Consider the following 14,141-nt stretch of genomic DNA (forward strand, 5'->3'; position numbering starts at 1 on the left):
TCTCTTTCCTCCATGAAAGGAATACTGCATCCTTCTGGATTTTTCTACATACGCAGCAAGGGTCGGACAGATTTTCTCATTACCTGAGGGCTGATTTCGGGTCCCACCATTGTTGGGGAGGCAGCAGTAGAGGTAATTATATTTCAGTGATTGTCAGGAGCACACTGCATCAACCACTCCTGACAATAGATGATCAACATGAGTGAAGTCTGGTCCTTGGGATGACAGAATTGGAACTCAGAGCTGCCGAGAGCACCTGAAATGGCGGATTCGTGTTCCTTTGGGTCTGGGGGCATCGGAGGGACCTCTTACCACTCGCACCCCTGATGCATCCCTTTCCAGAGATCAAAACTTAGACATGGAGGCATGTTTTCTGCCTGCTAAATCCAGACATGAGACTTTGGATGTGCTTCTGTGGGGAATACAGCACGGTCTGTGCGCTACTGAATTACTGAAGAAGCTAAAAATTACAGTATTAATGACACCATTAGATTCGCTGTCATCGCAGGCAGCTTTAAAAGCTACTTTGACAGCTATAACTTATGATTTATGAATTAGATTAATAGGCTCTTTTTTTTTTTTGCTGGAAAATGCACTTGTATAAGATCAGTTATATTCAAGTCCTAATTAAATACCTGCTATGAATACTTGTTTTCTTGGGCTTGTGTTTTTCTGGAAGATACCATCATACTTGTGTAGTAACACATGCCTGTAATCCTACCACTTGGCATAAGGCAGAAGAATCATGGGTTTGAGGCTACCCGGAGCCACACAGTGAGATTCTGTCTCAAGAAACAAAAACCAACATTCAAAAAAAGAATAGACACCACAGACTATAGGTTTATCTTTTCATTTTTTAGATTTTTTTTCAATAAGCTAGGAGTGGTAGAGGGCTGGCCTAGCATTGACAAGGCCTTGGGCTAGATTGCCTAACAACACACATACACACACATACACACACACACACACACACACACACACACACACACACACACACACACACACACAAAGTGCTCTGTAAATTTGATATAAATCTCTAAATACTCAGACCTGATTTTTTCTTTCTTGCTAGTATTGGGCTTGAACTTAGGTATTGAAATTCCTAGACACAAGGTTCTATCATTTGAGCCATGTTACCAGTCTTTTTTTTGTTGTTGTTGGTTGTGGGGCTTGAGCTCTAGGCCTGGGTGCCTGTCCCTGAGCTCTTCAGTACAAAGCAAGTGCTCTACCATTTGAGCCACAGCACCACTTCCAGTTTTCTGGTGGTTAATTGGAGATGAGTCTCAAGACTTTCCTGCCTAGCCTGGCTGTGAACAGCAATCCTCAGATCTCAGCCTCCTAAATAGCTAGGAATCCTAGTACTTTTTGTTCTGGTTACTATTTATTTATTTATTTTTGCTGGTCCTGGGGCTTGAATTTAGGGCCTGGGCACTGTTCCTGAGCCTCTTTGTGCTCAAGGCTAGCACTCTACCACTTGAGCCACAGCACCATTTCTGGCTTTTTCTGTTTATGTGGTACTGAGGAATCGAACTCAGGGCTTCACCAATTCCCAGCCCACGTTCTGGTTATTTTTGAAATAAGGTCTCTTTTTGCTCAAGCTGGCTTGTGATCATCCTATTTATACTCTGCTGTTTGTAGCAGAACCTTTTTGGTTGAATTAGCCCTGAACTCTGATTCTTCTGATCTCAGCCTCCTGAGTAGCTGACGTCATGCTTGAGGTAGAGGGTTGGGAACTTTTTCCCTCGATGGATTTCAATGGTGATCTTCCCAATCCCAGGCTCCTGCGTAGCTAGGATTATAGACATGAGCTGCCAGGGCCTGGCTATGGCCCCCACCTTTTAGAGTACAGATGGTAAGCAATTTACTTTGCAGTCTTGAAGCTGATAGATATGTGGCTAAGCCTGGGTTCCTTCTCTTTTGATCTTGCCTCTGTATGGGGCTGTGCCCAGTGCAGAGAAGTAAGTCAGGAGAGTAAGTATCTATGCGTACTGGGTGCCCCGTGCTCATGCCTGTAAGCCTAGCTACCCAGGAGCCCGAGAGCTGAGGATTGCAGTTCCAAGCCAGCGCAGACAGACAAACCTAAGAGACTCTTATCTCCAATTAACCACCAAAAGACCAGAAGTGGAGCTGTGACCCAAGTGGTAAAGCACCAGCCTTGGGGGGGAAACGCTAAGGCACAGCACTCAGGCCGAGTAAAAGAAACAAGAATTCCTGGTAAGGCCCCCACAGGCCTCCGAGCCAGCGTGGAAGCGCAGGCCTCTTCCCCTCCGCCCAGAGGACCAAACCTGAGTCCAAGCAGCTGCAGGCCTGGGCTGGGCGCAGGCCACTTTTCTGTTGGAATGTTCCAGGCCTTTGGAGCTAAGCATACATGTCAGAGAAACCCATTTCAGTTCCTCATTTTAATTTTACTATGAACCATCCACAGACCCTAAGTGATTCTCCAAAATAGCATCTGCAAGTCCATTATCAGAGCTAAATATTTCATGACTTAGTCAAATAATCCGTGCCAGGGCGCATATAAAACTTTTTTTTTCTTCTTTTAAAGGTTTTGACATAAAAGGTGGCATTTCTTGGAAGTCCCCTGGGAATGGCATCTCACATAGCTTGGCCAGTCAGCGGAGCCAGCCAGTGACCCCCCTTCCTGCCCCCCTTCCTCCCCCCCCCCCGCCCCCCGCCCTCCTTGGTGGGGCACCCGCACTCCCACGCTATAGACAGAGGCAGAACAGGGGCTGAAGGTTCTCAGTGGGTTGTGCTAGAAATATTAGGAGTGGAACAGGACAGGCTGGTGATGGTTGATTCTTGGCTAATTCACCTCATCTTAGATTACCCACAATGGCAAACTATGTTGTAGTCCCTGGACAATGAGATGAGCAATCTTGCTTGCCTCCTTGTTGATCCAAGTGGAACACAGACTTCAAGTTGAAGGGCGAGCAGTCGATTCTGCTGGAGGCTGGTGGCTCATGTCTATAATCCCAGCCAATTAAGGGGTTGGCACCAGAGAATCTCAGTTTGAAGCCAGCACAGGCAGACAAACCCCTAAGACTCTTATCTCCAATGAACCAGCAGAAAGCCGGGGATGGAACTATGGCTCAAGTGGTAGATCATCTGCCTTGAGTGAAAAAGTCAAGGGAGAGTGCAAGGTGCTAAGTTCAAGTCCCAGTACCAACGTGAATGGATGAATGCATTCTTTTTTTAAATTTTTATTTTGTCAGTCCTGGGGCTTGAACTCTGGGCCTCGGTGCTGTCCCTGAGCTCTACAGCTTAAGGCAAGCACTCTACTACTTGAGCCACATACCTGTGGTTAGGAGAACTAGTGGTTTTCTGACGGTTAATTGGAGATAAGAGTCTCACGGACTTTCCTGTCCAGGCTGGCTTTGAACCATGATCCTCAGATCTCAGCCTTGTGAGTAATTAGGATTACAAGCATGAGCCACTGGTACCCTGCTGAATGCATTCTTTCTAATTAGGTTTAAAAAAAAATCAGCACTCATTTTAAGCAATGCAATTCAAAGAGATTTATCACTGTTACATTTGTATACTTGCAGTGGGTAGCATTTCTGTCTATGTTGGACAGTTTGGAGTAAACTTCCTTCTCCCTGTATTGAGAATCGGGTGCTAATGCCTGTACCTGTAGCTGCGAACAAGCAAACGAAGCTTCTTGTCTCCCTTTCTTAATTTTCTGTTTATAGTAGTTGTACAGAGGGATTTCAGTTCAAGAAGTCAGATTATGAATGAGTACAGGGAGTCTTGACCACTGTCACCCCTTCCATACTCCTTTTTTGTTCTTTTTGGTAGTAATGGGGTTTGAACTCAGAGTCATGGAAATTGAGTCATACTATCAGGGCCGTCCGACCCTACTCCTCCCCGCCCCGCCGTTATGGAGTCTTACTTCCTGGCTGGATTCTTGTCTGGACCTTGATCTACCTATTTTAGGCTTCCCATCCATGGCTAGGATAACAGGCATGGATCACTGTGAGAGAACTGTGGACTTTTCTGCCTGTGCTAGCCTGAAGCTGAGATCCTCCTAATCTCAGCCTCCCAAGTCTAGTAGCCCAGATGTCAGCCCGTGTCCCAGCATATGGCTTGAGCACTGTGTATTCGCCATAGCTGACTGCTTGCATGGTGACATTTCTGAAGCTTGTGACTGTGGACATACCTGTGGTTAGGAGAACTAGTGTTAACTTGTGGCACTTAAACATGTTTTGGTTAAGTTTCTGTCTCTGTCTCTCCCTCTCTGTCTCTCCCTCTCTCTATCTTTTTGTGACAGTCCTTAGGCTTGAACTCAGGGGCTGGGCACTGACTTTGAGCTTTATTACTCAAGGCTAGTGCTCTACCACTTGAGTCACAGCTACACTTCTGGTTTTTTGGTGGTTAATGAGGTAAGAGTCTGATTTTTTTCCTCCCCTGTCTGGCTTTGAACCTTGATCCTCAGATCTCAGCCTCTTGAGTAGTTTGTAGGATTACAGGCGTGAGCCACCTGGCACCTTGCTTGAGGTTCTTTCTCTGTTGACTGATGTTGATAACTATTAACAACATCAACAATAATAATGAATAATTATTGTCATTTTTTGTCCTTTGAGCAACTGTACACTTTAAACATTATCTTTAAGTAGTTGTATCAAAAATTTCAACCTGGCAGTTTGTGAACATAATGTATCTTGATCAGAATTTTTTTCTTTTTCATTTTCTGTTGTGATGAGACCAGGACTCAAACTCAGGACCTGAAACTCTGCTTATTGGCTGGCTGAGCCACGCCTCCAACTCCACCGATCAGAATTTATTGAGCTATACAATGTAAACTTGGATAACGCCAGTTTTCTTTGCAACGCGTTTCCTTCGCTGTTGGAGTGGTCGGACTAGGAAGCTATTTAGACTTTCTGTGGCTTGCAGTGAATTCCAAATCCTATTTTATAATCACATTTCCTCAGCAATGATGTGGTGTAATTACCTTACTAGGATGCGTAGCGCCCCTGGAGAGAAGCTGGTGGCTTGGTGTGAGGGTAATTATGTGAATATGGAATTGCCATCCTGGCTTTGACGTCTGCTCTTAGGTAAAACTGAGCGTGAATTTGCTGGTGTGAAGCTTCAGGTTCAGGAACGGGCAGGATTGTGCTGAAGTGTCTTAGAACACAAACTCGTGCTTTGAGATGATTCTGCAGCCCAGATAGCAAATTCAATTTCCAAGTGCTGGAATTGCAGCTAGGCACCTCTACCCTCAGCCTCATGTTTGCTTCTTTGTTGTAAGTAGCTGTGGTTGGTCATGCATGGGAGGGTTAGAATCGCAAGAACATCTTTGAATCATCTTTGGTCGTGCATGGGAGGGTTAGAATGGTAAGAACAGGCTTTGGGGGACCAGGCATTCTGGGATCATGTCCTGTAGTTCCCACAGGGAGGGAAGCTGGGGCTAAGGTTCTCAGGATTTCTCCCGGTGGGGTCTGCAGGCTGTAGGTCTGCCCTACATACAGTACAGACCCTAAAGTTGGGGTTATGGCAGAGAGGGGAGGGGGGCTGCTCCCAGGAGACCGTGTGGCTCTTTTTATATCTCTGGTCTCAAGCAGCGATCAGATGAATTCCCTTTATCTGAAATCACCACCATCCATCTCCCACCTCACCGGACCCACAGCTTTTATGTTTTCTTTCCCATACTTTCCCAGAGACCCAGCTGTCCCGTTTGCAAGCGGGGACCCGTGTCCCCGCCGTGTGTGCTTGAAAGGGTCATGGGGAGCTGTGCTGTTGTAGCTCCCAGGAGGCCCCAAAGATGTGACTCAGGGTTCCTTGGACATGTTCTAGAAAATTCTTGAGAATTCCTCCATGGAGCGTGAGAAGGCTTACCTTCTCAAGTCAATCCCGACTGGGACGGGAGCAGAGGGTCCCGAGCTGAGTTGAAGGTGGAACACATCTGGATGGCTTGTGAGTGGCAGGCTGGGCCATCCTGAGGGGACCAGGCCTGATGCAATGCTCACCGTGACTGGCCAGGGCTTCGGGGTCACTACCACCAAGAGGAGGCGTCCGCAGGACTGCTGGAGACATTCCACTCGTTTGAGTGTTTGAATCATGATGTTCAGCTGCATGGAGAATTCATGCTGCAAGCCAGGAGCAAGATTTTTAGGGGCAATCTCTCTGCATTTGTTATTCTCACATCCAGAGGATAATAAGATTGGCTTATTTGTGGAATTACCTTAAGTAATGTTCATGGGTTTTGCTGAAAAGAATAAGAAACGGGAAAAGCAGGGATTTGTGGATGGAGACCAAAGTCTGTCACTGGTTGTATAGAAGTGGCACTTTATAGGTCTACAGGCCCGTTCCAGAACCTTCCTTAAAGGGGAAACAGACCAATTGAAAATGCAAAATACAATTAATTACTCTGTGTGTGTGTGTGTGTGTGTGTGTGTGTGTGTGTGTGTATGTGTGTGTGTGTGTGTGTGCATGTGCATGCACGTACCCATACTGGTCCTCAACTCAGGACCCAGGTATCACCAAGGCTAGTATTGCTCTACCACTTGAGCTGTGTCTTCCCTGTGGCTTCTTGCTAGTTCCCTGGAGGTAAGAATCTCCTTGACTTTTTTCCTGCCCCATTAGACATCCAGCCTCGATCCTCAGCCTCCAGCCTCTGGGGTAGCTATGATTTCAGGTGTGCACCACCTGCGCCCAGCAAGATGAACCTTTACATTGTGAAAGTCACGATTTTCACAGCAGAATGAACACAATTCACCCCAACTAATAAAAGCACAGCTGGTCGCCGCAAGCTTTTCAAGTACTAAGACTGGCAAATGCTTCTGCTTGAGCTTGGCTGTGCTCTGGCAGTTGGCTCCGTGGCACCCAGGGAAGTACAGATGTCATCAGTGAGGCAAGGGGAAATGGAGGCCTGTGTGGGGAGAGGGGGCAGGTCACAGGGCCACACTGTTCTTCTGGGAGTGGAGGGGTTGGGGGATGGATGGGCCCAGACATCAAGAGCCCAGTTTCTCAGTCTGCAAATGAACCCAGTGGTGTTAAGGGAAACTTGTTTTCTTTTTCTGTTGGTTTGTTTTGCTGGGTCTAAGACTGGATAGGTTATTAGGAAATGAAACCCAGTGGAGTTTTGTGGAAAGCCTGGAACCCTCACGTCCTGTGTGTGTGTGGGGGGGGGGGGGGGTCTGCTGGGAGGGTCTGTGGCCCTGCTCAGAGAAGGGTGCTCCTTCTTCTCCAAGGTCACTGCCAGCCCTCCCCTCCCCCGCCCGTGGGCTCTTCTGTTTCCTGTGGTTGGAAAGAGCTTTTGGCTCCATGCTTCTGATAAGGCCTCTGCAACCGGAGAAGCAGCTCCTTTCCCCCCTGAAACCTGCTGCTTGTCAAAAGACCTCTTCATATTTTTCCTTCAGGTTGCCTTAAATCTGTGTGTGCGCTTGCGTGCGTATACGTGTGCACCAGTATTTGGACCTGAGAACCTGGGCACTGTTCAAGGCTAGCGCTCTACCACTTGAGTCACAGCTCCACTTCCACATTAACTGTTGGTTAATTGGAGATGAGAGTCTCAGACTTTTCTGCCCCGGCTGGCTTTGAAATGTAAAAGATCCTCAGATCAGCCTCTTGAGTAGCTAGGATTACAGATGTGAGCCACTGGCTCCTCATTACCTGAAGACTTTCAAAACTCACACAATATGTACGTATATGTGTGTGTGTATATATATGTATATATTCTATATTGTTTTAATACATATTCTAGATTGTTTTAATACTGCTTACGTTATAACTTGAGCTCATTAGAAATTGTGTCATCACCAAGGGACGAACCATAGCACTATTGAAAACAGAAATTCTGAAATTGTATCTATCAATTGAATAGATGTTTTTCCCCCTCTGAGAAACCGGCAGGTGAACTGGTAATTTTCCTGCCTCTGCTTCCCACACCTACAGTTACAAACTTTTTTTTTTTGGGTCCAGTCATGGGGCCTGAACTCTAGGCCTGGGTATTGTCTCTCAGTTCTTCAGCTCAAGGCTAGTGCTCTACCCCTTGGGCCACAGCACCACTTCCAGCCTTTTCTGTTTATGTGGTGCTGAGGAATTGAACCCAGGGCCTCATTCATGCAAGGCAAGTGCTCTACCACTGAGCCACCTTCCCAGCCTTCGATTTTTTTTTTTTAATAGAAAGCAGCTATAGATTTTTAGAATTTAAACTTTTTTTCTTTTGCCAACACTGGAATTTGAACTCAGGGCTTGGTAGGCAAGTATTCTATGGCTTGAGCCACACCTTCAGCCTCTTAACCCCTTTTTCTCTATTGGTGATACACAGACACACACACAAGCAAGAAAAAGAAAAAGAATGGAAAAATTCTCTCTAAGATTTTGTTTCAAGGGGCTGGGAATGTTGCTTAGCAGTAGATGCATGATGCCCTGGGTTCGGTTCTTGAGTACCACATAAACAGAAAAAGCCAGAAGAGGCGCTGTGGCTCAAGTGGTAGAGTGCTAGCTTTGAGCAAAAGAAGGTCAGGGACAGTGCTCAGGCCCTGAGTTCAAGCCCGAGGACTGGCAAAAAAAAAAAAAAAAAAGATTTTGTTACAAGATTAAAAAAAATTCCCTTCAGGCTTGGCTTTTGCTGCAGTAGATGGAATGATTTAGAGTGGTTAGAACAACCACGTGACCAATGGGGATGCTGGTGGTGCTTTCCTACCCAGGCCATCCATCCAATGAGGAAGAGAGTTGGGCACTCACTGAGGATGTGGGTGGGGCATCCAGTGAGGATGTGGGCGTGGCATCTGGAGTAGGGGTTGGATGTTGCTTCTGTAGTGATAACAGTTATTTAAGTAGTCTCTGCTCCTCTACTCCCAATGTCCCAATAGCGGCCTTGTGCTTTTTTACATTGTTCCAGAAATTGACTAAAGAGCTTAGTATTTCCAGTGCTTACTCTGTGTGGAGGCACAGAGTGAGCTGGAGACAGTTCTGAGAGGAGGAAGGAGAGCAGAAAAATCTGGAGCTTTCCCTGGGATGACGGCTACCATTTTGGATATTCTCTTCCAGAAAGAAGAGAAAAACACTGTTGGTGGAAGCATTTGAGATACTTTTTCATGCTTGCTTGGCTGTAATGTGGTAATACTTCACGGAATAAACTCTGGCTGACCTACCCAGAGGATATAAGCTTGAGAACATTTAGGGTTTTGATTTGTTCAGAGGAGGCGTTTAGACTTTTTGAAGCACAAACCCAGTGGGAAGATTGGGTTTCTGCTGTTCACCATCTTGAAGTGTGAGGAGTATGTTTTTCAAGTCTCATTCTTGTCTCAAAAGAAATCTATGTGTCCATAAAACTAAGTCCAGGATGGGACTTAGATAAAGCTCTGGGAGGAAGCATCAGAGTGAAAAAGCAGAAACAATTTTCTTTCTTTCTTTCTTGTTTGGAAATCATAAATGACAACTGGATTCCTCAAATCTCAGCTGGCTCTCCACTGTCCCCCCCCAACCTCCCCCCCCCCCCCCCAGCCGTGAACCTGACAGCTCTCAGGCTCTTGCGAGGCTGAGTTGTGTGTGTGCATCCTTTCTTCTCTGGTCATGAGTCTCCTGATCCAAGAGGAGAGAGAGGTGTTCTTTGATAAAGAAATGGGTCCAGCACAGAAACGGAGGGACAAAGGGTGAACAAATGCAGCAATGGTATTCACTAGACTCTATGTTGAAAATGAACTGTACAATTTGTGGGAAGGAAAAACTGGGAGAAAGGAAGGGAAGGAGTGACATTATCCAAAAAGAATATACTCTTTACCTGACTTACATAACTGTAACCCCTCTGAACATTACCTTTATAATAACAGACACCATTAAAACCAAAAAAGAAGTCTGTCCTTGAAACCTGGTATGATGATGTATACCTGTAATCCCGGTACCCAGGGAGGCTGACGTGGGAGGGTCTTGAGGTCCAGGCCAGCCTTGTGAGTTAGCCTTGTGAGACCCTGTTTCACAAACTAACAAGAACACCAAAACAACAAGGAGGTGCCCTTAGCACACAAAAAGATGAGTTTATAAACTCACTTGTGTTCCCCATTTTTGTGTTTTAAAAAAGACTGAAAAGGAATACATTTACATTCCATCGGAGGTGATGTTCACCTGTTTATGTCTCAGAAGTACCAAAGTTTAACAAAAAAAAAAAAATAGTATGAGCTGAGTGCTGGTGGCTTACGCCTGTCTGTAATCCCAGCTACTCAGGAGGCTGAGATCTGAGGATTGTGGTCCAAAGCCAGTCAGGAGAGTCCCTGAGACTCCAATTAACCTCCAGAAAACCAGAAGTGGCGCCGTGACTTGTGGTAGAGTGCTAGCCTTGAGCAAAAGAGCTCAGGGATATCACCCAGGCCCTGAGTTCAAGCTCTGATTTCAAGTCCCACAACCGGCCCCCCACCCCCACCCCGCCAAAAAAAAAAGTAGTATGAAAGATTTTGATGGTTGCAAATGGGAGAGAAAAAAACAAAATGCTTTTTTTATGGCAGAAGCATCCTATTCATGAGCAAGAATGCTTGAGACCTTGTGAAAATGTCTAAGTAATGGCGGAATGTCTGGATCTGATAGAAGGAATGGAGTCCCAATATTGCGTGGAATGTGGAGACGTCATGGGCTCTGGATGCTGACCGAGACATCACCCCTGGGGTCACAGCTTGGGTGCACTTGCTGGACTCAAGTTACGCACATGGTGAAATAGACCCACAACGCCCTGTCAGTAACTCAGTGTCATAAAGTTACAGAAAGCTGCTGAAGTTACTCACGCATCTGGTGCCTTTCGGAATGGGACACAGTTCCCTTCTGCTCGCTGCTGTGGGCCAGTCCATAAGTTACCTCTCCATTGTCATGGACCCAGGGCAGTTCATTTTAAGGGTTTTGGTTTTTTTTTTGTTTGTTTTGTGCTGAAACTGGGGCTTGAATTCAGGACCTTTGGCTCTTACTTAGCTTTTTTTGCTCAAGGCTGGTACATTACCACTTGAGCCACACCGCCACTTTGGCTTTTTGCTGGTTAACCCCTTGGATTTGTTCTCCCCTGCCCCCATCTCCCTGGACTGGCTTCCAGCCGTGATGCTCAGATCTCAGCCTCCTGAGTAGCTAAGATTACAAATGTGAGCCACTCATACTTGGCTTCATCTTAATTTTTTTGAGCATGGCTTGCTTTTTTGTTTTGTTTGTGCCAGTCCTGAGACTTGAGCTTAGAGCCTGAGTTGGGCTCTGGGTTGCTGATGCTTTACCACTAGAACCATAGGTCCACTTCTGACTTTTTGTTGTTTAATTGGAGATAAGTGTCTCACAAGGGGTTGGGAAAAGTGGCTCAGTGGTAGAATGCTTGCCTTGCATGCATGAGTTCCTGGGTTCGATTCCTCAGTACCACCTAAACAGAAAAAGCCAGATGTGGCACTCTCGCTCAAGTGGTAAAGCACTAGCATTGAGCTGAAGAGCTGAGGGACAGCACCCAGGGCCAGAGTTCAGAACTCATGACCGCCAGAAAAAGAGAACAGTCTCACGGACTTTTCTATCTGGGCTTTGAACCATGATCCTCAGTTTTCAGCCTCCTGAGTAGCTGGATTGCAGGCATGAGCCACTGCCTCCTGTCCTTGGTTTTGTTCTTAAGGCTCCTTTCTGCCATTGAATGTACTTTGTTATATGCTGGTAACGTTCTGAAGTCAGAGGGAAGTTTGTGTCTGTGTCTACAGGCACAGACTCAGTTTAGCTCTGACTAAAAGATGTCTTGATTAGATGCCTGATTGCAAAGAACTATGGGAATTATTAACTCTCGTTTATTGCATGGAGTGTATAGTATTCCAATACTTCTTACAGAAACTGTGTGAGTCCTATTTCTCTGCCTTAGCTCTTCACACTATGAATCAAATCCAACTCGAACCCAGGCCATCACTAATGCTATTTACTTAAAATATGCTGACATTTCTGCTGATGGTGCTTTGTAGAGACACCGCCCCTTCTCCTTTTCTCCTTAGGTTTCATTTAAAATTCCCATCTTTCATATTTTGGGTAAGAGAAGACTTTAAGTGGCAATGTAATCTGAGTATTCCATTTAATAAACGGACTCAGCATGGGCATTTTGAAGTGAGCGTCGCTTCGAGGGTGTTAGTTCAGCAGGAAGTGTGCGTGGGTGAAGGCCAGCTTTGATGGGAGCCGAGGACAGCCAGGTGAAATCAATTTAGTACAACCCACGGCGTCTGTGTGGACTGTCTTGAGCCTACTGTGCCTTCCAGACTCCGACCTGTGGTGTGGCCAAGTCCTGCGTTGGCCTGTAAGCACGATGAATGATGGCAGATGTAGAACAGGGCTTCCTTCCTTCCTTCCTTCCTTCCTTCCTTCCCCCCTCCCTCCCTCTCTTCCCTTTCTTTCTTTCTTTCTTTCTTTGTTTCTCTTTCTCTCTTTCTCTGCCCCCTCCCCCTCTTTTGCCAGTCCTGGGGCTTAAATGGCACTGTCCCTGAGCTTCTTTTGCTCAAGGCTAGCACTCTACCATTTGAGCCACAGCTCCACTTCTGGCTTTTTCTGTGTATGTGGTACTGAGGAATCGAACCCACAGCTTCATGCATGCTAGGCAAGCACTCTATCACTGAGCCACCTTCCCAGCCCCTTTTTCTTTCTGTACTAGGAATTGAATCTAAGGTATGCTATATGCTAAGCCAAGGTTTCCTTGCACATCTTCTTTTGAGATTTTCTTTGTACTGGCATGTCTTGGGTTGTGGAATATTCTTTAGGTCATTTTACCCTTGTATAGATTGAGTTCTTTTGTAATGTCTTATGTGTGAGTTTAAAAATATGTATTTTTATTATTCTATTCTTTTATTTATTTATTTAGCCAGTACTGGTGTTTGAACTCAGGGCCTTAAACTTTTGCTTGGCTTTCTTTGTTCACGGCTGGTACTCTACCACTTGAACTGCATCTCTGTTTCTGGCTTCTTGGTAGTTAATTGGAGATGAGAGTCTTGAGGACTTGTCTGGCCAACTGGCTTCCCTATTGGTTGTGAACACACTCACCCAGATCCTAGGCCCAGTCTACTTGATGATGAATTGCCTCACATGGCTTTGGGAAGCTAGCTGCATCTTTCTGCTGATTCAAGACTTCCTTGAGCCTTCCTTTCCGAGTAGTTCATTTTCTAGAAGTGAGTGTGTTGCTTCTAACTTGGGTACGGAGTCTGCAGCTGAGTTCACATGACTTTCTCTGCCCTGCAGCTTCTTCAGAAGAATGGCCAGCTGTCCGCTGCCAATGGCTTAGGCGAACAAGGAGACCCCAGCCTCCAAGAAGGAGTCTCAAATGGCCAGGAAGAGGACCAAGTGGTCGTCATAGAAGGTAAACTGTCAATTCCGGGCTTGGGGAAGGACGCAGGGGTTGGGGAAGATCAAGTCTTTCCAGGGACCATGAGACCAACTGTCCACAGATTTTCTTCAGAAGAAAAGACAGGCTCATGCTGTCAATTTTAGGGTGTTGTTGAATCGAAGGTTTCTGGAACAAGTGTCAAGCTGGCCATCTGGATAGCTCCTCTGCTTAGGTTTGACCTATGGCTTCTTTCTCTGGAACTGTTTAAAAAATGTCTTACCTAAACAGCTTATCTGGTATTGGATGTGAGCTCTGCTTGGGAACAGTGATTCATGGCTGCTTTATTGAGAAAAGCCTAGAAGAGGTCTAGAAGAGCGTAGAAGAATCTAGAAAAGCCGAGTTAAGTGTTCAGTAGTAGAGCATGTGCTTAGAATGTATGAGGTCCTGGGTCTGTCTCCCCAACTCTCCCCGTAACAGCTGAGACTCTCTAAAGAGAAGCCTGCTAAACTTGCACAGATTTTTCTGGAAGGAACATTACAAGGCATACATTTTCCCTATACTACTGTGTGCAGCTTTTGGACCTAGAGGATGCGGGCGTGATGTTGGACAGTGTTATGCCTTTGATTTTTAATTCCTGGGGTGAGCAGCCCTACCTTGGGGTCAGAATCTTGTCTTCTGAAAAGCAAAAGCGTCCATGATAGAGCAGAGAGTAAGTTGATTCATATATGCGTGTAAGGCCTAAGAGACAGACCCCCAAGGGGAGATGGGGCGTGGCCTCTGCCGGGTGACATTCTTCCAACACGTGGAACCCGTTTCTTTTCTCCGGGGTCCCCCCATGGTGCTGCTTCCAGCTGGGATCCGCTTTGATGTTGGTGAGAAGACTGGTCTTCATACAGCA

The 14,141-nt window shown here is 46.1% G+C and overlaps 1 protein-coding gene across 1 annotated transcript in view; it reads left to right on the forward strand.

Annotated features, from left to right (window-relative positions):
• Positions 1-14,141, forward strand: part of Akap12 (A-kinase anchoring protein 12) — a 70,240-nt gene that overhangs the window by 23,874 nt on the left and 32,225 nt on the right. Inside the window, exon 2 of the mRNA XM_042691133.1 lies at positions 13,159-13,276. Coding sequence (XP_042547067.1) covers positions 13,159-13,276 — 118 coding nt within the window. The remainder of the gene's footprint in view (positions 1-13,158; positions 13,277-14,141) is intronic.

The sequence above is a fragment of the Dipodomys spectabilis genome, unplaced genomic scaffold (genome assembly GCF_019054845.1).
Source record: "Dipodomys spectabilis isolate Male_0828 unplaced genomic scaffold, ASM1905484v1 ptg000001l, whole genome shotgun sequence".
NCBI classification, from domain to species: domain Eukaryota; kingdom Metazoa; phylum Chordata; class Mammalia; order Rodentia; family Heteromyidae; genus Dipodomys; species Dipodomys spectabilis.